This window comes from Corvus moneduloides, chromosome 3 (assembly GCF_009650955.1).
Source record: "Corvus moneduloides isolate bCorMon1 chromosome 3, bCorMon1.pri, whole genome shotgun sequence".
Lineage (NCBI taxonomy): Eukaryota > Metazoa > Chordata > Aves > Passeriformes > Corvidae > Corvus > Corvus moneduloides.
In genome coordinates this window covers 85,671,340-85,694,881 of record NC_045478.1, presented here as the reverse complement: position 1 = coordinate 85,694,881, position 23,542 = coordinate 85,671,340, and the positions used below count along the sequence as shown (strand labels likewise).

Sequence of the window (23,542 nt, the reverse complement as noted above, 5' to 3'; positions counted from 1 at the left end):
CCTGTGCTTTGCTCCATCATTTTCCCACATCCCTGTTTTGACTGTTTTATATAGGATTGAGGCTGAAACATATCTTCGGTAGTTTTTCCTGTTGTAAGTTTAATTAAGAATGGGAAAATGTCTTACCCATAGTCCATTATGTTTTTTCCTAGACCAGCAAATAATACAGCTATTTTTAAGCAGTTTAACACAGTAGTGTACTCTAATATATGTATTCTCTCATAAAACCATTCTATGATTGTATTCTCTTATTACTTCACAGGAATGTTTACTACAGCCTTGCAAAATCGTGAGTTTACTAATGTAGTTGCAAACTCTACTTTGTCCACCCTAACCATAATGACTGACAATAAACTAAATTGTATTTAACTTGTCTGTCACCAAAATATTACTCAATCCAGAAAAACACTACAAAGGATTTTGCAAGATTGTTTTACTATAATATCTGCTTTATAAAAACAGTATTTTACTTAGTAGCATTTCAGTGGCTAAGCACCATATATGATGAAATTAAAGTCATCGAAACAAACTTTGTAAAATTTAATGTTATTTAGTCCCTTCTTTTTTCTCCAGACAGCCTCCCTCACGTTCTTCTTCACTATGTGCAATATCATGAACAGCTGAAAACAGGCTCTGATCCTTCCCGATTTTTCTGCACTGATGCCTCTCTAATGATGGTTTGTCCATGGAAAGATGCTTAATTTCACTGCTACAGTAAACCACTTTGTCTCCCAAGATCAAACCAATCAAATCAATCAAAAAGGTACTGAGCAGTAGTTATCTTCATGAAGGAGCACTGGATGTCCAAGTGCTGCCTTTACTTCATTATTTTAAATATAAAGATATAAAAGATATTCCAATAATGTCTATGTCTATATTAACAATTGAGTTTTATAATCAAAAATAAAAAGACAATAGCTGTTCAAGAATAGAATTTCAACACTTGGATTAAATAATTTCTGCTAAACTAACCCTACAGCTATTTACCCTGAACTACATAACATGTCTGTGTATTTAAAAAATAACAGACAAGTTATAAAAATCACTTTCACTGTAATCATATATTGGCATGTCCTGTCTATCTTAAAAATAAAGAAATTTAGAATGAATTTTAAGTTCATGTTTAAACATGAACACTTTAGTTAGCCAGCTCAGCTTCTTGTCACACTTGTAATTAACTTCCAGTAAATTAAACTCTTCCAAAGATGACAAAAATATCACTTGAGAAATTTAAAGCATGGTAATTATTTACCTTTTTTCTTAATTTGAAAGAAAAAAGAGAAGTTTAGTTTTTGTATTTGGTAACATAATTTCAGCCACATAACCAACTGCTGAGCAGCAGCTAATGGAAGTATCAATACAAAAAGTAACAAAACAAGTCAGCCTCAGTGATGCGAGGGTCTGACATATTTGCATCACTAGGCTCATCTCTTTGGAAGTGACAATTTCCTTGGTATTCATAAGCATCTTCCCACAAAGGGAGAAACATCCCTGAAATTTCTTACCAGGCTACATGCAATATTATTAATATACATCTTTCACACATGAATTCTCGATATGGCCAGGTATTTGAAACACAGACATGGATACAGTGTTTCATTTTAAACTCTCCATCTGAGTTCAAAAAGTTTTACAGCTTACCTATCAAAACCCATTGATTTTACAAAACATATCTGTATTTCAGGAAATGTAACAAAAAAAAAATAAATACAGGGCTAGAAACTGTATTTCAGATACTGTTCACAGGTTTTTTTGATAACAATACCCAACTTTTTTAAAGGCTAGTCCCAGATGTATGAAAGTCAATAAATAAATCCTGTGATTTACAAATAAACTGATGGTCATAGTTGCTTCCTATTTCGAGCCCTGCATAACAAATTATGATGACAGCATGACTTTCATGTTGTGAATGTCAAGTATAAACAGGGGTAGAAATTAACCTGTTTTCTCCCACTGTCATCTAATAGGATACTCAAGAGAGTTTCCAGTTTGGTTTCTTTCTTTGTTTATTTATGCATCAGACTTTAACTCTTCCTGTGAAACTGGCATGTTTCCAGCTAAGAAAGGGTTCTGAAGTCTTCTATATTAAAGTGTGAAGTATTAAAACAATGCCTTTTACAATTTAAATATCTGAATAACAAAAGTACAAAACATTCTCGAAGCGAGAATTTTTAACTAACCCAACACTTGGTTGGAAGAAGTTATATCTAATCCAACTATTTATCAGGTAACTTGATTGTCTGTCATTAATTTCAACCCCTGAGAACTGGTGAACAGGAAAGCAGTCAGGAGCAGCAAAGTAAAAGAGTAAGTAATTTTAGGAAAACATTGAAAGAGAGATAGAATTAAGGGTGTGAAAGATGTGAGATTTATGATTTTAAGGTGCAATGTTTTCCACTTACTCTTCACCCCCTTTTTCCCCTTGCGCTCCTTTTTGTATTGTTCCTTGAGTTTGGTTATAACTCCCTGGTCGACATTCCAGGCTTCAGGCATGAGACACTGGTCTTCCTTTTCTAAACAAAGTGAAACAAATGAAACATCCTTTTTCAATAATGTCACCAAGTGATCTCCACTGAAGGAGGCAACAGCTGCTGTCAATGGCATTTGTCTTTTATTTTAAACAGACAGAAATAGCACCAAGCCTGTGAAAGCTGTAAAACTGCTACTCACATTCCACTTCTGTTTGCTCAGAATTTTCTTAATAAATAATTGAGATGAAATTTCACGTGCTTAATTCCTATAACCAAGCACATAGCTGTCCATAAATGTAAGTGACATTTACTTTACAATAAATCAGGACATATTTTTCAGCATTTTCTTTCCTCCAGGGGAAGAATTATTATATCTAGAAGAAACAGCTATGTTACTTGTCAACATAACTTTACAACTCAGATGTTGTGTTACTGCATTTCAAATTCTCATTTTACTGTCTTTCTGCTACATTGTTATTTACACAAAGCAGTAGCACATTTAAATCATTATGGAACACAATATTCATGTCATCATGGTTTAAGTAAACCCTTAGAGGACTAAAGCCATGAAATTTCACAAAAAGGTGAAGGCCTGAGGTACTAATCTTTGGGAAAAAAGTCCAAAACATTTCAGCATGCCTAATGAAAAGAAATCCCCTCTTTTTTGTTTTGGGGTTTGTTTTTTTTTTCTAAACATCTCCCTCAAATTGCTTCCTCTGTGACATGATACAGAAAAGAAGTATCCTTCCAATTGTACAATATTTGGAGATTTTGAAGAAAACATGTTATGTGAGTTCAAATCCCCCAAGTAATTTTTCCATATATGGAGGCTGTCCTGAGGCAGCTTAGAAAAATAATTTGCGAGAGGAGGGGAGGTAATACAGCTTTTCGTCATATAAATTTATTTTCGTGAGCATTACAGCTCCAAAATTTTTGAAATGCATTATCTTTTTGCTTTGTTTTCTCATTAAAATCTCAACCTTATTATTTAAAGATTAATTCCTTTCAGACCAAGTTTGCTTTCTACACTGATAAGGTATTCTAGACCTTTCAAAATATGAACAATAATAAACATATCCTCAGACTAAGTTGCAGAACTTAAATGTCTGTAGAGGAAGCACAACACTATCAATCACAATCTGAAGGAGTCACTATGACTGGACTGGAGATAAAAATCACACTTGGGTTATTAATGTGACTGACTTGTTAAAAATGAAAGACCTAGGGATCCTCCATCAACATCAAATTCAACAGGACTCAGGAACAATATTCTTGCAGCAAAGGCAACCAACAATGTCCTGGGCTGTATTAACAAGAATGTAACCAAGCAGGTGAGGGAAGTGACTGTTCCCCTGTGTTGGGCACTTGTGAGACCCCACTTTTGAGTACTGTATCCAGTATAATATTTTTAATACTGAAAAACCTTTTAGGTAGAGTGCTAAGTACCTACTATTGGTGTAGTGTAGCAAGTCTAAGGGAACCACTAAGATGGTTCAGGCAGCTGGAGCAGATGCGCTTCAACGAGGGGCTGAGATCACTGTGAGCATTCAGTGATGCCAAAAAAAGGCATCTTAATGTGGCCTCTAACTACCTAATGTACAGATGCTGAGAAAACAGAGCCTGACTCTGCTCAGACTTGGATCATAGAACGAGAAGATACTTTTTAAGGTGCTCTCTCACTCCTTTGAACCCTTCAGTCATGATCCTATACTCATGGAGTGACAGATTTAACTCAAGACACAAAGTTTAGCAGCTTAAGTCTTTTAAGAAAAGCTATGAAAATAAGTATTAGTAAGCTGAAGAGAGACTCTAAAATAGATTGTCTATGGGCTAAGTCATGTCCTCTTAATGCATATGCCTCAATTACCGTTAATGAGAAAAAACTGCATAACGAATTCAAAAAAGACATGAGAAAATCATACTTCTGAGAAACAAGTATCTATTCTTTCTGGGGTTAGGTTAGAAATTTTAATCATGCTTTTCCTCCCTGGCTAGACAAGACTTTTTTCTCTCCTCCAGCAAAAAAAAAAAGTTTAAATAGATTTTTATTAGACTGTGTTGTTGCCAGGAAAACACCCAATATATTAATTTTCTACAGACTGTCCCAGCATGCTTCCCGCATGTCCCACAGATACTGCTCAGCTTCAGAAGTGGATCCTGAACTAATATATTCAAGTGCTTTATAATTTAAAAATTACCAGAAAACATCTGAGGATCTTTCAAGCCAAATGGGTTCAACAGATTACTGCAACTGAGCAGTAATACTTAGAATCCAAAATGCAGAAAGAATGTCCTCTGTTTACTGCTGTCCCTCACAACACAACATCACTCTACTGTACTACACTTAACAGTTTCACTTAAATTAACCTAAGTGATTTATAATGGCAGTTCTTGAAGAGGCTTAGTCTTATATACAGTTACTAAAAAAGACACAGGTTGTGAAACTAGTAATTGAAAAACATGAACACCTCCAACTCAAAAAAAACCCTTTCACATTTCTAGAAATGAAACTACTATTTTTCATAACAATTTACTATTTATGTTAGACTTCTGCTCACTTGTACTCAGCTGTTATCAATGAAAGCAAAAATAAACCAGAAGTGTGAATTTGAGATCAAAAAGCTCCTGTCAGCATACTGACTTTTTGGTGACACAAGCAATAGCTACGCTGACCAAGCATAAATGGATAAAATTTTAGTCTTAAATAGAAGTATCAGAATTCTTTTTCTTTTTTAAAGAGCAGTATTTCTAAATTTGTTTGGTAAATAGAATACTGACTGCTGTATCTAATGATACTATGACATCCTCTTAAGCAGAGACTATACCACACTGAAGAGTAACGTGGAGTCCCACCAGGAGCTGGACATGGCTTCAGTGAAATACAGCATCTTGGAGCTGATAGCTCATGCGAGAGCCATAGCTACCATGGCCTATTGGTCTGTCAAAGTTGCTGTTCCATTTGTAAAGCTCAATTATTTCCCATCATCTTCAATAACTCCCTCTGTGTCCATTTATCCTTAAGACTTTACAGAGCAGCTTAAGTAGGAAACAACTTCTCATCAAGATATTTAACCAGTTCTCTTCTTTCTCCCCTTCTCTATACCGAGGGTTTAGGCAGAATCATTATGTCAAGGTAAAGTGGATGGTGGCAATCTGGGTCACAAGACATGAACCTCAAAGGACAGAGAGCAGTTTGTGAAATGTCTCTAGTGGACTTCAAGATATATTATTCTGCTAATTTATAAAAGAAAGTTGGAGCAACTGAAGAGTTCATATTAACTAAATTACTAACCCACAATAAGAGTACACACCCACAATAAGACTCACATTACTCTCTGCATCAAAGTGGGAGAAAGCAAAGATGACAAAGTAACTTCCATAACATAATTGTAAAATACAGCCTTATCAGAGCCGTTTGTGTGCATGGGTCACTGAAAAAACAGACTGAAATACCACTCATAAAACTTAAATTCTATCTGCCTTAGAATTAAAGAAAAGGAAGAATGACCTGAGGTCATGAATCTTTACATTAAAGCAGTGTACAGAAAAAATGAGAATATCATATCAAGAGGGCTTCAATCTGCCAATTATTTACTGTAGAAATAATCAAAAGATGCTGTGATCTTGACAGAGATCTCATTCAATGAACTCATCAGTCACAATATGTTCTTAGCACATTTTTTTTTCCTCCTGGTATGATCCATCAAATTTCCTTACCCCAGTCTGTTCCATCTCCCGAACTCCTCGATTCCCCATCACCATCATCTGAGGTAACCAAAAAGTCAAACTCTTTCAAAGCTTCTTCTGTATCTCTGTCTTCACTGCTGTCAGACAGTACTCTTTTCCTTACAATCTGAAGGTTCAGAAAGGACAGAAAAAAAAAGCTGAATTAAGTTACAAACACACTTTTAATCCAAGCAGTACTGTCTTGTCCTCTACGCAAAATCCAAACAGGAAGTTGAAGTAGAAAAGTACACATTAATAAGCAAATCTGGAATAGTATGCAGAGTATACTTTGTTCAAACTTCTAAGTGAAAATGAAACTTGTGCGTAGCTCTTTCTTCCTGTGACCATCAATAATCAATCATGTGGATAATGAACCTACACTGATCTAGACTACTATCTTTTTTTTTTTAAACTAGAATGTACAAACTTTCTCTTAAAACATTTTTTAAACCACACAAAACCCACAAACAAAAACCCAAGAATGACCTAGAAAAGACTTCAGCAAAACCAAAAACTCACTTTGCTTCTCTGAAAATAGCATAACTTTCAATACTGAAATCAATCTCTACGCAGACCAAGACAAAACTCCAGGAAACAAATAAACAAACCCCAAACCCCACACCTGAAAAGAGATAATTTTCTTAGACTTCGTAAATTATTCCATTCTGAATGCTTTCTCAGATGTTATTGCTATTTGAACATGTTGCTTTTCATGTTTAAACTGCATTTCCCTCTCAGATTCAAAAGCAAATTCTGGTAAAAGAAAAAAATACATGTTTTAATGAAGAATTTCACTTTAAGTTTTCCACAAAAAATTTACTTTTCCCTCAATAATCAAAATAAACTAGATTCTTTGCAGTTATTTGACCAACTGGTAAGCTGATGCCATGGTACATGAAAACCATAGCAAAAATTTTACTTCTACAGAAATAGAAAATTGCATTAATCAGAATGTTTTGACTTGGAACCTTGCTAAAGGTCCATCTGAAAAGACTTCAATACATAGTCCAACATCCCACAGCTCATGAGGATGACTAACTGTTTCCACTAAATACAGTGAACCAATTTCTAAACCTGAAGCAATTCCAAACTTCAAGCGTCATTTCTTCAGCAGGCTTAGTGAACATACTGTATTATACAGGACTTAACAGAAGAGTCTCAGACATTAGCCCACAGTCCATGAATGACAGAAAAATTTAAAAGGATTCCCTTTAAAAATGCCATAAAACTAATTGCTTTTTTAGTGTTAATTCTTAAAACTGACCATAAAACAATCACATCCATCATCTCTTATCTGCTTCAATTGTTAAGAAACACAGTTCACGAAATAAATGTTAATTTTAAAGAAGAATAATGATTGCATGTATCTATCTATGTGATCATATGAACAAATATAGCAAAGTATAGATCACAAGGGAGGTTAAGGCATTTGACTGAATAAACGAACAAAAAAGTTTATTAACTACATTAGAGTTTTTCCAGCTACACTTCTTCCTTCCACAAGCTATAAAGATAAGTGTATTTCACTTCTGTACTCTAAGACTAATTTTTGCGAATCATTTTAAGTATCAGTATTTTTTAATAAATACTCAAGAATCATTTTTGACATGCAACACTATGAACAATACCTTCAAACTAAGCCAAGAACTGTAAAAAAAGGACATCTGATTCCTTAAAAATTGTGTCCAGTATCTATCAAAAATACTAGCTAGTATGGAATAGTAAAGAGACGATTTTAGAAAAATTTAATCTAACTTAGAGCAATAAAGATGGAAAAGCATAACTTGTATGCACAAACTTAGAAATGCATATATAACTCCTCTTATGCACACATGCTTGGACAGAACATCATAAAGATGCATTAATGATCTGCATGTGTACATACACAGTCATATATACTTTGCTTATAGGCACCTCATTAATCTCACTTTTTCTGTTCTTCGTAACTTTTTCAATTATTTTTTCCACTCACTGTTGCGGTATCAATGATTGTTTTCTCTCTTCCTTCAATATCTTCTTCATCTTCTTCATCACTAAAGTCTGCAGCTGCATTTTCAAGAAACTTGAAGGTCTCTAGCAGAGAGGCAGAGTCAGTCAATTCAGGTTTCCTAAACAACAACAACAACCACCATCATGAGACAAAAGAAATCACAATAAAGTCACTTTTGCAATTACCAAGCTGTTCTGTATTATTATGTCCAACAACACATAAGACTAAAATAAGCTTACAAATAAAAACAGACTGTTAATAGGTAAAAATTCTTGTGGCTAAAGAACTAAACAATAGACATAAACTGTATTATTAGAACCAACAAAACTATTTATTACAACTAACAATTATTCTTCATATGGCTACCATTACCAGGACAGACACTTCAGTTTTTTATTTGGAAAGCATTTTAAAGCAACATTCATCTGACACGTGCCCAAAGCAACAGCAATACTGCTATGCCATTACTGAAAGCCTCAGCAACAAGGGCATGAGTCACAGCTACCAAGCTGGGTTCTCACATGTACATCAGGGTACAGAAAAACTTTGCTCCTGCTAGCTGATGTTCCTCATCTTGCTGAGAAACACCAAACTCTAGGTCTATCATTCATTAGCTTTTAAGACATGATAAATATGCCACTATAAAAGAATATAATGGGAAAATACAATTGATGACTAAATAATATTTATATTTACATTAAACAAATAAGGAAATGGATGGAGATTGGGTAAAATTATGACTGTGCTGGCAGAAATTTAGGCAGTGCCTCAGAACAGGAAGTGTAAGGGTTGTTATATTAACAACTGAAGAGGAAGAATCCAAGAAACAGGATTGTAACAATTATTAAAAGCCTGAAAAAAGTAAAAATAAAGCAATCCTAAAATTATCATCAGGATCTGTGTTTTCTATGCAGAAGATGCACTTCTCCATCAACCCCTGAAAGATACAGTGGTGAGCAAAATTTATTCACTTTGAATTGTTACAATTACTTCCAGTAAAACCTGGTACATTCTTTAGATGGCTTTACAGCAGTGAAGACAAGTTTTACTGTTTTCTTACCTCTAATGAGTAGTCAGTTTTTCATAGTTCATCACTAAATGCACATCATGTTGATTCTCACAACCACTGAAACAGCAGAAGTCTCCCCCCTCTCTCTTTTCAGAATTGTAGCTCGAAATTGTCCTGTGCAGTCACCCATATACCAGCAAGTGCCCTGCTTCTGCTAACCCATTCAAAAGGTTTCATCAACTAACAGGCCTACACAGTAAGGCCTTGTAAACTCCCTGCAGTGTAAACACCAGATCATCCGCTCATCACCCACTTACTCCAGTGTTTCATTGTAACACTTTCCAAAGGTCTATTACAGGAAGCATCCAAGGGCAAAAGCTTTGATGTGTAATAATGCATGATAAGCAGCACACTTCCTTCTTTGCACAGTCTCTGCTCAAGCGGTTTTATGCTTACATGACAACAATTAGCAGGAGTGGTTTCTTCGTAGTCCCAATATATCTGCATTTCATTAAGACAATTTCCTACTCTACTTTTTTTTCATTTACTCACCTTTATGGCCCAAAAATACCAATAGAGATTTCACTTGCCTTTAGAAATTCTGCATACATGCAGCATGATATACCATGATGTACAGTATGTTTTCATGGTCACTGTTTTTTCTGAGAATATTCCTTCCACTTTTTCAGATCCTAGCTTAGATAAGAACAACCTTAAATGTGTTTCCCATCTGCCCTGCTTCCTGAAGTATTGTGACCTTCACTTCCATGACAAACCTGAAAACACTCTGTAATATTTTTATTTTTCCTTAAGTAACGACTACTTTGGCAGACTATAACACCTTGTGAATCTGTAGTAATAATGTACATTTTCATAGAAATCCTACAGTACAGTTGCCTTGCTGTTTCCAACAGCAAAATCTTGATAAGACAAAACTTGTAATGTGCTTCATTTGACTTCTTGACTTTCAGCAAATTCTGAGAGTCTGTGTCTACTTTTATTGGACTAAATCATCCAACCACAACTATTTCTGGTTTTTTTACTCTGTATTTTGCCAGGTAAAAATCTGCCATGTAAAAACACTATGGCTGATGATCTATAATAGCAATTCTCAGACATACTGCAGTAAACAGAAATGTATGAACTAATACCAAACATGGAATATAAAATTTTAATTAACAGAACTTACTATTACGAAACAGATATCCTTCTACAGGTCCAGGCATTTGCAGTAATTCATACCAGACTTGGCTCTGTACCCATTTGCTCTTAAACCTGGCTCTCTCACACTGAAGTTCTAAGCGACTACCAAAAGAGGTTATATCTTTTTTTAATTAACTGCTCTGATTTCAACTATCCTATTACCCACTACACATTTCAGTGGGCAGGATATATACGCATAATCATATATCTGCACTTACACGGGAAACATGGTAGTTTATTTATCATGTATTTCAAAACTCCTGCACAGTACAAAAATGTACAGTCAGCATAGCACCACAGAAGATTACTTGGGCTACGACACTATTTCCAAGAAAGAATTCTTAAGAACAAAAAAAAAAAGAAAACAGAAGTGATAGAATATTTAAACTATTCAAAGGTTCTACAAGAAAAAAGTTTTAAGCTGACAGACAGGCTGATTTGCTATACTGTACCCCAATAAACTTGAGCAGTCAAATCAAAAGTAATGTAATAATTGGAGCTGTTTTTCATCCTTTAGCAGCATATGAAGATAATGCATTTTGGATAATACTGTCGGCATGAACACTTAGGAATAACATAAAATGTATTGAAGAAAACTGTCTGGCTTTAGCTAATTTATGCTATGTACTTTGATGACAATTTCAATCTTACTTGTTTCATTAATTTTCCATCTGGTTAGTTTGTTTCTCTTAGGGGGTCATTCACAAAGCAACATAAAAAAGCAGAAGGGTCAAAAATATATTCAGAGATAGGGTAGTAAAATAAATAACTTTAAATCCCATTTTAGAAAAAGAAACACAATTTGACATTTCCAGCGGTTTTGTAGCTTAGAGTATTTTTTTAAAAAATCGATGGGTGAAAACAATAGAAGCAAGCTCCAAAAGTAGGGACTGATACAAACAGTGGTATTACAAGCACGAGTCAGGCAAGACCACAGCAAGGTTCAGGGACCTTGCAAATAAAGAGACCAAAAACCCTAAAAAGATCTCAGAAAGGACAATTCCTCTTTTCTGGACTGTATCACAACATATTTAAGGGAGAATATAATTTTCAAATTGCAAGAACTTACGTGCGGCTTTTTCCTTCCTCCCCAGCCATACTGCCTAAAGAAAAACAGCTGGGGAAGAATAAACCAGAACCCCCAGACACCAGGAGAAGCTACAGAACCTGCCAAAGCAGAGAGCATAGAGCAGCCAGACTGTGGCAGGGCCCCCTCAACCCCGTGCTCCTCAGCTCCTTGTCCTGAATCTTTCCCACTGCTCCTTCCTCAGTCGTACTCTGCAACAGCACTCTTGCAGCTTTTCTCTCCAGCACCTAACTTCGTCTTCTTATCTTGAAGGTCTCATCCCAGTTGATTCAGCACTTCCTAACCAACAAACCCAACAAAAATCATTTAACCAGCATCACATCTTCTATCAGATACTGTTAACTGTCCATTACATCCTCGTTTCCAATAGCCTTATCCAAGTAGACAGGAAACTCTTTGGGGCAGAGAGATTACGCTGCTACTCCTGCCTGCACACAGTAAGGTACAACAGGACTAACTGCTTCTCATGAGCATAACAATAAGTACTGCCAGAAGGTAACTATAGCTACACGAATGCTGCTGGGTTTTCCACCTTACTACAACAGATGGGCAGTGCACAGATTTTGTGAATATCACTCTTGAAACAGGGAACTTCTGATTCCCAAAGATAAGAAATGTCTTCCTGTTTAAAACACAAAATTATTGTTATAAATGGGATGGTAACTTGTGTCCCTTAAAGCAACATAAAATCGAAATCACATGAATATTTTCCTCCTCAGGAGAAGTGACAGAATTCTGCACAGCTGTGATGGCTGTGAAAATCTGATCCAAATTTGTGTTTACAGGCTGTTCAATTATTCAGATTTGTGTTGACCCCTTGGCCTCTTTAAAAATAATAATACCTTCCCATGAAATCTAAAAAATATGATTAGTGGATATTCCACATGTACTATTTAAATAAAGCAAGCCTGGCTTTCACTGGGGCTCCGCAGGCCATAAACAACAACTCTTCATTTTCTTGCCAACAGTGACGAGTCTCAAGACAAGTATTTTGTGTAAAAACCCAGTTGGTTCTGACATTGAAATATTACCAGCTTTACAAAATGGATCGTTCAGACTGAATGTATTTGCTCTCAACCTTTAATATTCATGATCTTAACAGAAATCCTGTTTCTTAGTGAGTGAAATGCAGAAGCTGTAACTTACAGGCAAGGTGAAGTTGTTTTGTGGAAACTAAAACAGGACACTGATGATACCTTTCCTGCTCCCAGTGTGATGCAGAGCATTTCATATTGCAAAGTCAAGTTTAACTTAGACTAAAGTCACATTATAGGCATGCACTTTCTTTGTAACTAACACAATCTGTATTTCTATCATTACCTTCTCCTTTGTTGATAATAACTCTGGAAAGTCTGGGGTCATGTCCAGGGAGAGACTCATAAACTTCTCCCATGAACTGCCTGACCACAAGGCCATTTAACTGCCTCAGTCCTACTCACAACCCCAAAGGAAAAAGCAGAGGCCCTTTTTGTTTGTTTATTTTATCCAAAACATACACAAGTTATCTTTAATAAAACCAGGATTTTATTGATAAATTCAGAAGCAGGAAGAAATACCACAATAAAGTTAAATAAATACAAGTTCAGCTTAGGCTGAGAAATGTTTCTGGGAGCTTGTACCAGAAAGAACCTGTTGTGACCCAGCATTCAAAGCTGTTCATACTCTTTCTTGAGCCATTTTCTTTGGTTCAGTTTCCTACTACTATAAAAATAGCTACTGCATAGTCGTCATTAGTTTTATTAACTCCCCACAGAATTTAGTTATCACGTTTTAAAACAGCCTTTTCAATGTGGCTAGTTAAATTCTATCAAACTGTACTTATTAAATAAATGCATGCAAATTCAATGAAGACTGTCTTTAAAAACAGCTCATTAGATGTTCAACACTGTGTAAAATCTTTCATAAGGCAGCACAGAAAATACCAAAATAGATTATAAAACTACAGAACACTTACAATCATCAAAATTTACACACAATGAACACAGGCCAGGTTAAACAGTCTGTCACAACCTTTGAAATCTATGAATTCACACCACACAATGCAAGAACTAGTGCAATATATATTACAACTGGGAAGCAGCACTTACAAAATGGTTTGGATATAAATTGGAATCGCAAAGGAATGACATTTAAAAAGCAAGGGCCATTTCTCTTGCCAAATCTAGTCAGATAACTATAATATATCAAACAAATAAGCTTTATAAAGAATAAAAATAATCTTAATATTTGAGGTACTTTTTTAAGTTATTTCTCTATTCACCTCCCCTCCCTTTGCTTCTCTCTCCAACTGCACCACTTCCGTCTCTTTCTCCCCATTCTTTCTGTACTGCGAGTCTTATGTGACATTTCCAAGAAGCATCTCTTAAACTCTTAAGCCATAGAACTGGGCCAATTAAAAGTGTGGTCCATTTGGACTTATTTTTCCACAATAAAACCCCAATTTATCTACTTTTTTTTTTTCTGCTTTAGTGCATCTGTTGAAAGTGTCCAGATCTGGCCTAAATCAGGTACCTTTGAAATGCCTGTTAGGTCACTGCAGATGAAGGCATGGAGAAACAAGAAAAAGGTGAAAAGAAAAAAAAATCAAAAATCTATTTGTTTTATTCCCTTTACTGGTGTTTTTTCCTTTTTGAAATGCAACATATACTTGCATACTATTTTAGAAATCTTTTTCATGACAGGTACTACCTGAGGTTTGAAAATTCAGAGATATTTTCCCAAATAAACCATTTTATAAGCTAGTCAACAAACAACATTCATGAGCCAGTATGCAGCATTTTCATTACCTGGGCCAGTGTTAATAGGATTTAGGGATGCAAAAGAGTTATTAAGGTCTTCTGGTATACAAAGATGTTCATTCACTGATGTGTTGGTTGGAACAATTTGTTGTATATCAGAAAGTTAAAGTTTTCAAAATGTTTAATCTTTGAAAAGGTCTCTGGATTTGCTCTCAAATGCTGAGGGTTTGATGCCTTTTATATAAAGTATAGGCAGTGGAAGCGCTTTGCAGTTCAATAGGAAAAGAAAAGGCAGCAGATCAGTTTCAGAGAGAGACTGATACATCACTCAGGACCATTTTTCTTTAAAAAGCTTCTATTGGCTATTTATAGTTCTAATGATCAAACCCTTAGCAAGAACTAGTCTATACTGTTTTTATATATAGACATTCATATATATGCATATGTATACACATTTGGTATATCCTCATTCCTTTCCAGTTCTATTCCTTTATTATATTTGCTTCCACTCATACCAAATTGTAGTCAAACACACACCTTCAAGAAGGTAAACTAATTTGACTGTTTAGGTTTCACTCAGTAAGATAAAGCTACTGAAAATGAGGTAATAAGTGAACTAAAGATACTTTATACTTTCATGTTTTCAAGGCTACAAGTTACAAGACATTTGCAGGCAGCTTTCATTTCTGTTTCAGTTTGTTGGGGGAAAGCACCCATTCCTCTCACTGCAAGTGTTAGGAATTTAAACCATTATTACGAGGTTATTATTTTAGTATCTGTTTTTGAGTCCAGTCATGCCAAGTGGTACTTATCTTTTGTAATGCAAGTGAGCTGATTGAAGAAACTGAAAACTGATTCCCTTTTAAATTCCATGAAATAAGTGAAAACAGGACTATATCTAGCTCACGTTATCATATTAACATTTCATTTATGGATTCAAAATCTTGCAGGGTGCATTCAAAATCCACATGATGTCTTTCTTGAGTGCTAAAGTTTTCAAGAGGATCTGTACATCAGCAAATAAATAGGCAATGTAAGAATACAAGTCTGGCCACACATGTAGCAGCTAACAACACAAAATCTGAGGCTACTTCACCTAGGGATGAAGAGAAACTGATTTGGTTTAAAACAACAGTAGTTTGTCCATCACTGTACCAAAGGAAGGGGAACTTCTCTGATGTAACTGCAATCATTTAGGATATACAAAACTAAGCTGAGAGGTACGAGGGACCAGACAGCAATTTTCTAAAATAACTAGAGCATAGCAGAATTCAAGTTACATATTCTCTGCTGCAAATAAATATTATTGTATAAAGTATTTGCACTACATTAACCATCATATGCTTCTACACACCAAAGCAAACAGCATCAACTTCACAATGAACACTCCAAACGTTCTCACCAGCCTTTCCCATGAAAAGGCTCAACTTAAAGTTGGTATCCCCAGCATTGAGTGTCCAAACCTCGGCTGTAGAAATAGGTATAAAGGACAGACAACAAGATGTAACTCAGGTAATAGGCAAGTTCTGGTGTAACAAACAACCCAAAAATCCATAGAAGCTGTAGTAAGCTGAATAGAGGAAAAACATCCTCCCTACCCACCGTGAAGTACTTCACACATCCCTGAGGTCAGAGGAAAAATGCCAGGAATTATCTTTAAAACAATCAAAGGCATTAAAAAAAAATTAAAAATAAGAAAAGCGTGGGTTTCCACTGTGCTTAGAAGTACAGTCAGAGCAAGTCACAGAGGTATTTCTGAGGGAGGCCGAGTAGCAGCAACAAGCACTATGCACAGATTAATACACTTACACAAAAACTGTGCTAAAATCAGACCGTGTTGACAAGTAGATCAGCTCTTCCATTCTTTCCCTGGAAATTTTTGCAATACTAATTTATTTTGTTCTCTACCTCTTTCATTTCACTAAGAAAGTATTGGTTGACTACCAAAAAAATAATGAAAACATAAAGGAAGTTTTGTTTCCTACTTCCATTACTCCCTCTCTCCTCTCAAAGAGATAACCATATGGCAGCATAAAAGCATCAAATACCATCTCTTTCGTTTCTTTAGAATTTATCACATGAATGTTCAGTTGTACAGAAGGCAGTTGAGCCAATCTGTTCTTTCTGCAATTTACACTGCTATATGAAGAAATCTTTAAGGGAATGAAAAGCTAGTGTGCCTTCCATTTTCCTATTCTGGAAATGCATCATTAAATACATATTCCTTCTGTTTTTCACTGTACCATTTTCCCCTCTATTGTACATTATCTTCATCGCATTCACCCACATTCTTTCCAAACTCCTATTGATTTGTCTTCATCGTTTCTCATCCACAAGATTTCTCTTTACTCCAGTCCTGCACTCCGCTTCTCGCATTTTTCATTCCATCTCAACAGTTTCCTAAAACTCAGGCTTAAAATGCACAGATTCAGCAGTTCTTCCAAGATCAAACGTATCAAACACACTGTGAGCTGTCTTTTCTCACTTCCACAGAGGTGTATTCCTTGTTAGACTTCATTCATTTTCATGCATTACTATTTGCCCAATGCTCTGCTCTTCAAATATACCTAAAACATCTTCAGGCTGACCAGTGTCCTCAGACTTGCTAGCAGATATTTGATATCAATGTTCATTAAATGCTTTGAATCAGAAAATCTGCCAAACTGCATTGGCTTGAGCAGTTCACAGGCTTCTCTGGTGATAGCAAAGTTTTCTCTGTAGAAGAGAGTTTCACTGTACCGATACAGTCACAGAAAGTCTTCAGTCTGCATTTTAGTTTGCAACTGTCCCAACGTCTCATGGTCCTGGCAAACACTCACATATGTCCTTAAACTTCCTGGAATTGCACTAAGGTTTTGTTAGTTTCTTTTCTTCCAATTTCTCACCATAACTTTCCTGTTCTACCACTACCAAACTGCAGACACTTGTTCACGGCACTCATTCCAACTGTAAAAGCTTGCTGTAGCCCAAATCCACTTTTCACTTTACATGCACACAAGGAATAACAAGAGGCTGCTTAAGGAACTGCCCTCACAGTAAGCACCTAGCACTGGTGACATTGCTTCAAAGGATGCACCTTCTTCAACTGTAAGCCAGAATTTAGCTAAGTTACCTAAATTTTTCCTAGTTCTGCCAACCAGGTAGGAAAGCGTTGAATTAGGTTTTCAAACACTCTCTAAAAATTTGAGTTGAGTTCAGGAGCAACATCCACGTGCCTTAGATCTTAGTCATCTATTCAATGCTTTACTTCTCAAAGAGAAGCCGTTCTAGATAACCTGAAGTAATGCTGGCATTACATGAGGCAGACAACAGCTAAATATGAGCTTATTTCTGATTTTGCATCCACCACAAAGCTGCACTTTGAAATCTCAGAGGCAAGTAATGATGCATTTGGAAGGAGGTGAACAGTGCCACATGTCACAGAAACAGTGAGGTAGTACAAGATGAAATAGCTGTTAAAGAACAGGCAGTCTCTGCCAGGAAGCAAGCCACAAAATGCTTCCTGAAAGAAAAATTGAAAGAGGTGGTCTGAAAGTGCACCCAGAAGAATCACAGCATTGAGAGGTAGTCCTGTACTTAGATTGATCACGGAATTCTAGTAAAATCCTGACTTTTTCCTTCCAGTGAGGGAGATCTCAGTGGACATCAGAAATTCAAAATCACCCATGAAGACTGACATGACCATGTTGACCAAGAACCCTGGAAAATTTTTCCCCTGTAAAAGCCCTGGAGTCCCTTCTTGTTCATTAGGTTATCAAAACACTTCCCTAAGCTCTATAATGCAGTCTGCCATCTCATGCATCATGAGCAAGATAAGAACAGTTTTTCAAAGTCACCAGCCTTGCAGCTGACAAGCTTGCACAGCCACAATGGAAGGGAACTCATTTTTCTCCACCAATGAATGTCCTCAGCCACGGGGCAAACCTACAGCGTGTTAAACCTAATGTCAGCTCTATCCCAAAACCAAGCAGATGGGAAAGAAATGCAAATGTATCCAGAACTGCTGTAACAAAACCACTGTCCCAGCATTTCATCCATCAAGTAACTACCTTATACATATATCCACCTTCTTCAAAACTGGGTAAATACACATAAATAAATTTTGAAGTGTAAGAGGAGAAGCTTCATTTACACACTTCACCAGAAATCAAACCAAAACCGTTACTGCAAGCTATCAAGCATTCCTTGTTCTTCAAAACAAAGCTGCTGTACATAAATGACATGTCAACTATGTAGCAACATAATATATTTTAGCAGCTTGCAGGTTTTCTCACACATTCAAATTTTCTATCTCACAGCATTACATTTAATTACATAACAATGAACTTCTGCCCTTATGTAACTTGTTGGCATGAAGTTGCTGCAGCTATCAGGATGGTACAAATTAATATCTTACAAATGGTTTTTAGAAAACGGGATGTATCATACAAAGTATTAGACCTTAGAAAATAAAGGTCTTGAACTTTGCCCCATGAGTATAGAAAAGGAGAAAAGAGTGAAAATTTCTGAGGGAAGCTGTGCTACTACTGAAAACAGCTACCTCATCTATTGTTTCTACAGTTCTGCATAATTTTCATTATTTTTCCAGTTTTGCAATATCTTAAACAAGAACAAACAGATTGTTTTCCTGAAGCCTTTATAGCTAAGTTTAACTTACTTTTTTTTTTCTTTTTTAACTTTGCATGGAAAAGAGAAGAAAATGGAAAAAAGCCTCTTAAGTTTCAACATTACTTAAGAGAAAAAGTAAGAACAAGCTTTTACTGTCTTTGACTGACTTTCCATAGTATTAAAAATATTAAAACGCAAAAATTAATACCTTATATTTCAGTCACATTTACATATGTCTATTCATTAGTAGAAAATCAAAACCTTACAGGACTCAGAATGTAATGAATGACTTTGTTTTTCAGATTTAGCCAAAAAAATCCTTCTCTTATATAGATTATCATGTCATAGTGCAGATCAGAAGAGCAAAGCCTGTAACCTACACAGTAAAGTATCCAGCAATATAAACAAACCATTAACTTGAAACAACGCTGACTTGTAAACATTTAGCAATTATGTCTCAAAAGAGGCTCGATTTGACTCAGTGCTGCCATCCAACTGAAAAATAAATTACGGTGCTTTTAAGATGTGAATCTAGAGAATAACTACCATACTTATTGCTTAATATAATAAAATTAGTTAGAATTGCTCTAATCTCGAGCTAGGAAAGAATCCTGAAATCTTCTCAGTAAACAAAAACTTTGTTCAACACCACTAAGTGCATTTATGCAGAAAGATAACAGTCAGCTTGATGCTTACCCAATCATTGCGTTCTCTTTAATCTGGCCCTCTGTGCCATTTACCATTGGCTCTTGATTTCTGTTTTCCTTCTCTGAAGCATCACTTGAGAGGCCCAACAAAGCTCGCACTCGTTTTGATTTCACATCCAATATCGTGTCGGTGTAGCCCACTTCTTGCAGATACCTGAAGGAAGAGAACTCATGCTAATGTTCTTTGCTTATATCACTTCCACAAAATATTAAATGGAAACTTCTCCCTAAACTCATTCTCAATCCCTTCGCTTAGCAAACTACGGTGCTGAGCTAGTGAAACATGCTTGTAAATCATCCTGTACCAGCTGCAGAGGGATCGCCTCTTGCAGTACCAGCCTCTACAGTCACTGAGAAAAAAAAATCAGAGAGCCTAGCAGTCAGAGGTTATACAATACGTTATTCATTCATTTACTAAAATGGATGGAAAAGCACTTTCAATTAAAATATTTACAACTGCTTTATAAAAATCACCACAGTTGCATGCATAACCATGGTCATTTTATTCTTTGACACATGGAAACTAGATATAAGAAGTACCAGACATATTCCTTATGTAAACATTATAGAAGCCTAGAAGAGAGGGAATAAAAACCAAATTCTATAGCTGTGGCTATTATTAAGAGTTATTATTTAAGACGGACTAGGCTTGATAAAATCTTTGTCTTGCCTTTCCTTTATTCTGCAATGGATCTGCAATATTAATTTGTCTTCCACAAAGACTGAACAGCAAAAATCCTTGTATGAAAACCTCACAGTCTAAATTGGCTCTGTAGGTTTAAAGTTGGCTCTTTCATCAATATGCCATGTTGCCCTTGAGAGAAATAAGAGGGAAATAACAATTTAAAAAAGAGAAAGTAAGAATTGGTTTGTGTCCTTCCCTACAGAACATGGAGTAACTGATTAAACTGTCAATATTCTAGACAACTCTAAAGAAAGGAAATGCTATTTTACAGTCACAGCTGTTACGAATCAGGGACATGTACCTTTCCTGAAAGAAATTCTCCTCCAATTATTTAACAATATCATTCACATAACCACATTAGGAGAGAAATACTGGTTGTTGGCTATAGAAAAATCAAACAAGTCACCTATGCAAAACAGAGTCTGTCAGTAATATGCACTCTGTAATCAGCAGTGTCACTCTTTTATGAACTGCACTGAGAAGGAATGACTTGTCTTCAAAATCACTGATCCAAGTCAAGATGACTTTATTTACATTTATTCAACACGCATGCAAAGATTTGAGCTCTTGCAAAAGAGAAGCCTGTACAAGCCACCAAACAAAATTAACTTTTGTACAATTCCTTGGAAAAAGGTCTTTTAATATAAGTTCCAGATCGTCCTTACTGTCTCAGTTCCCTCTCAATCCTCTGTAACACACCAAATATCTTGGCAATTAATTTAGTTATTATGGTCACAATTCAAAAATTAATTTAGATTAAAAACATTTGTTTCATTGAGATGAGCAGAGAATTAGAAAACATCTAGTCCAACCTTCTGGATGTTAGTCTTTTCTGCAACTTAAGCAAGCCAAAATAAGTTTCCCTTCTCCAATCCTAGCTGTTTTTATTTTACACAGCTCTTAGCAGAACTACTTGTGTCTTTTGTTTTTTAATTGCAAAGTGTTATGACCCACTGTTCTCCCACGCAGATTGTTTGATTATATGCAGTGAAAGACAAGTAAGTGAGATCAGGAGGTTTTTGACTTGACAAGGCTTCTCATCTGAAGTTATGAACTAAAATTTTTCAAAACCCAAGGAAAAGTAGTGCAAAAGTTCAATGAACTTCATCACACACACTAACTTTTCTTTCAGTAAAATACAACTGAAAAAAAAAATCCAAATACTACCACCATCACATTTCATTAGCAGACTCTTGCTTTGCATTTGGTATTTGAGTCCTTTTTTCAACACTTACTGTCTTAGCAGCTGTCGTCCTTGTTTCCATATTAGCTGACTGTTCTGTTGTGGCTGAATCTCTGTCTCATTCCCTTCATCTGTAAAATATTATCTTATTACATTTCTTCCCTTTACCTATTTGCATAAAAGATGCCCATCCACTTGAAAAGACAAATGTGATCTGCCTTAAAATGATTTGGAAAGGTTTCATAACAAAATTCAAAATGCCAATAATGAAGGGAGAAAAAAAATGCACATAGCACATAACTGTAGTACTAGATACACATAAAGATTTCCAGGTACACCCTACACTATGAGAGCGAGTTCCACTAGTCCTAATTCCTAAACAGTCCTACTCCAGGAGGGCATGTTCCTACCTCCTTTAGGGGCACATAATGACAGACAGTCTGCAGTCCAATTTTTGCTTAGACTTCCAATATAATTGCTGCTCACAATAAGTTTGAATACAAATATCTTTAACTACTAACAATATCAAATGCAACTGTGGCATGATATCAACTCACAGCTTCCCAATTTCCTTAATATTTGACAGTTCGACATAAATCAACAGATCTACTTACATCAACTTTATCCTTATTTGTATTAGTTTTGTAGAAATAAACAAACAATAGAGTCATTTATTTATTTTTTAACCTCAAAAGTTGTAGCAAAATTTTCATCACATTTCCCCTAACCATTTTGTATCCAAATTTTACTACTCCAGGAAAATCTACAAAAAACAAACAAACAAACAAACCAACATGTGGCTGTTCTCTTAAGAAAACTATGAGAATGCTGGCAACCAACAGCTACGTGTTTATTCCATATATACTTCCACAGCACATGATGGTGGGGTTTTTTCCCTCTCCTCAAAGAGATGCATATGCATATGCTTCCCAAAAGAAAAGATCTTGGCTTATTATCTATGAAAGCCTCTACAAAACTTGAAAATCTTGTGGTTCAAACACTGAAGGATGAAGAAACTTCCTGTGTAAACAAAACTTAAGAACCAGAAAAACCTGTGGTATAATCCTATGAGTAACTTGATATGTGACGTGGGAAAGCTATTATTCTCGTCAGGAAGTAATTTACCTTTAAACAACTGAATTAATACTATACAAAAACCCCCCACCACCTATCCAAAGAAGCTATCAAAGACTAATGAGAAGTCACATGCAAGGAAAGACATATGAATTTCAGACATCTCAAATTCACAAGCCTATTTAATAGCAACCACAGGAAATAAATGCACAATCATTTTCTAATGACAACTGGACACAGCTGGATCCAATGCACAGCTACCAAAGCTCAGTCTATAATTATTAAAACATGACTGAGGTAAATCTGCCTGAAAATTCCTTTTGAAAGCAAAAACCCTTCTTCTGAAGGCACTGTTAAGTATACCCACAGGCAAGAGTTCTCTTGTGCTTAGTCTGCTCAAAAATGATGACTGCTAGCAGTAGCAGTGGTTTACAGATAAGAATGAAGAGACTTGCATTATAAGCAAATTATAGCAGAAGATATAGTATAAACAGTATAAATAAATAAATAGTATAAATAATTTTTAAGTATCCCTTTAGCAGGAGACTGAAATCTTTCTTCTAAAATTGTGTTACAGACTCACCAAGAGATTGGAAAGAAAACAAACAACAAGGACCCATACGGAAGAACTACTACCAAATATTTCCACTTTTTTTCACGACTGGGCAGGAAAAACAGGGATAGGGCAAGGGGAATATATGGACACACAACTTCAGTATTTGTCAAAGACAACTTTAAAAGAGCATTAGAACAAAGTTTCTATTTTAAGTCATCAGTCCAGACTTGATATAGAACAAAAATATACATTTCTGATAGCTATATATAGAATACAATGGGATAAATTAGAATAATGGAATTTGAACTAAAGTATTTCCACAATGTTGACTTTGCAGAATTAATGCACAGGCTAGAGCGCTGCTGGGCAAGCCAGGCATCCCACTACATTCCTCAGCTGGAAACTGGAGCAACATGCTGTAGCTGCATCCTGAGAAATTACAAAAAAACCCCACGGTTGTCTAGGATTGTGGTATGATCAGGACAAAGTTTTCTAATGGTCCAGA

At 35.7% G+C, this 23,542-nt stretch overlaps 1 protein-coding gene across 4 annotated transcripts in view; it reads right to left on the bottom strand.

The window, feature by feature from the left end:
• STRN (striatin) overlaps positions 1–23,542 on the bottom strand; it is a 68,950-nt gene that overhangs the window by 23,824 nt on the left and 21,584 nt on the right. For 2 of the 4 annotated variants that reach the window (XM_032102566.1, XM_032102567.1), the window contains exons 4-9: positions 21,460–21,538; positions 19,529–19,693; positions 8,170–8,305; positions 6,189–6,324; positions 2,403–2,513; positions 2–88 (exon numbers count right to left, since the gene is read on the bottom strand). In XM_032102566.1, coding sequence (XP_031958457.1) covers positions 2–88; positions 2,403–2,513; positions 6,189–6,324; positions 8,170–8,305; positions 19,529–19,693; positions 21,460–21,538 — 714 coding nt within the window. The remainder of the gene's footprint in view (position 1; positions 89–2,402; positions 2,514–6,188; positions 6,325–8,169; positions 8,306–19,528; positions 19,694–21,459; positions 21,539–23,542) is intronic. The other 2 variants (XM_032102568.1, XM_032102570.1) reach the window with 2 other exon arrangements.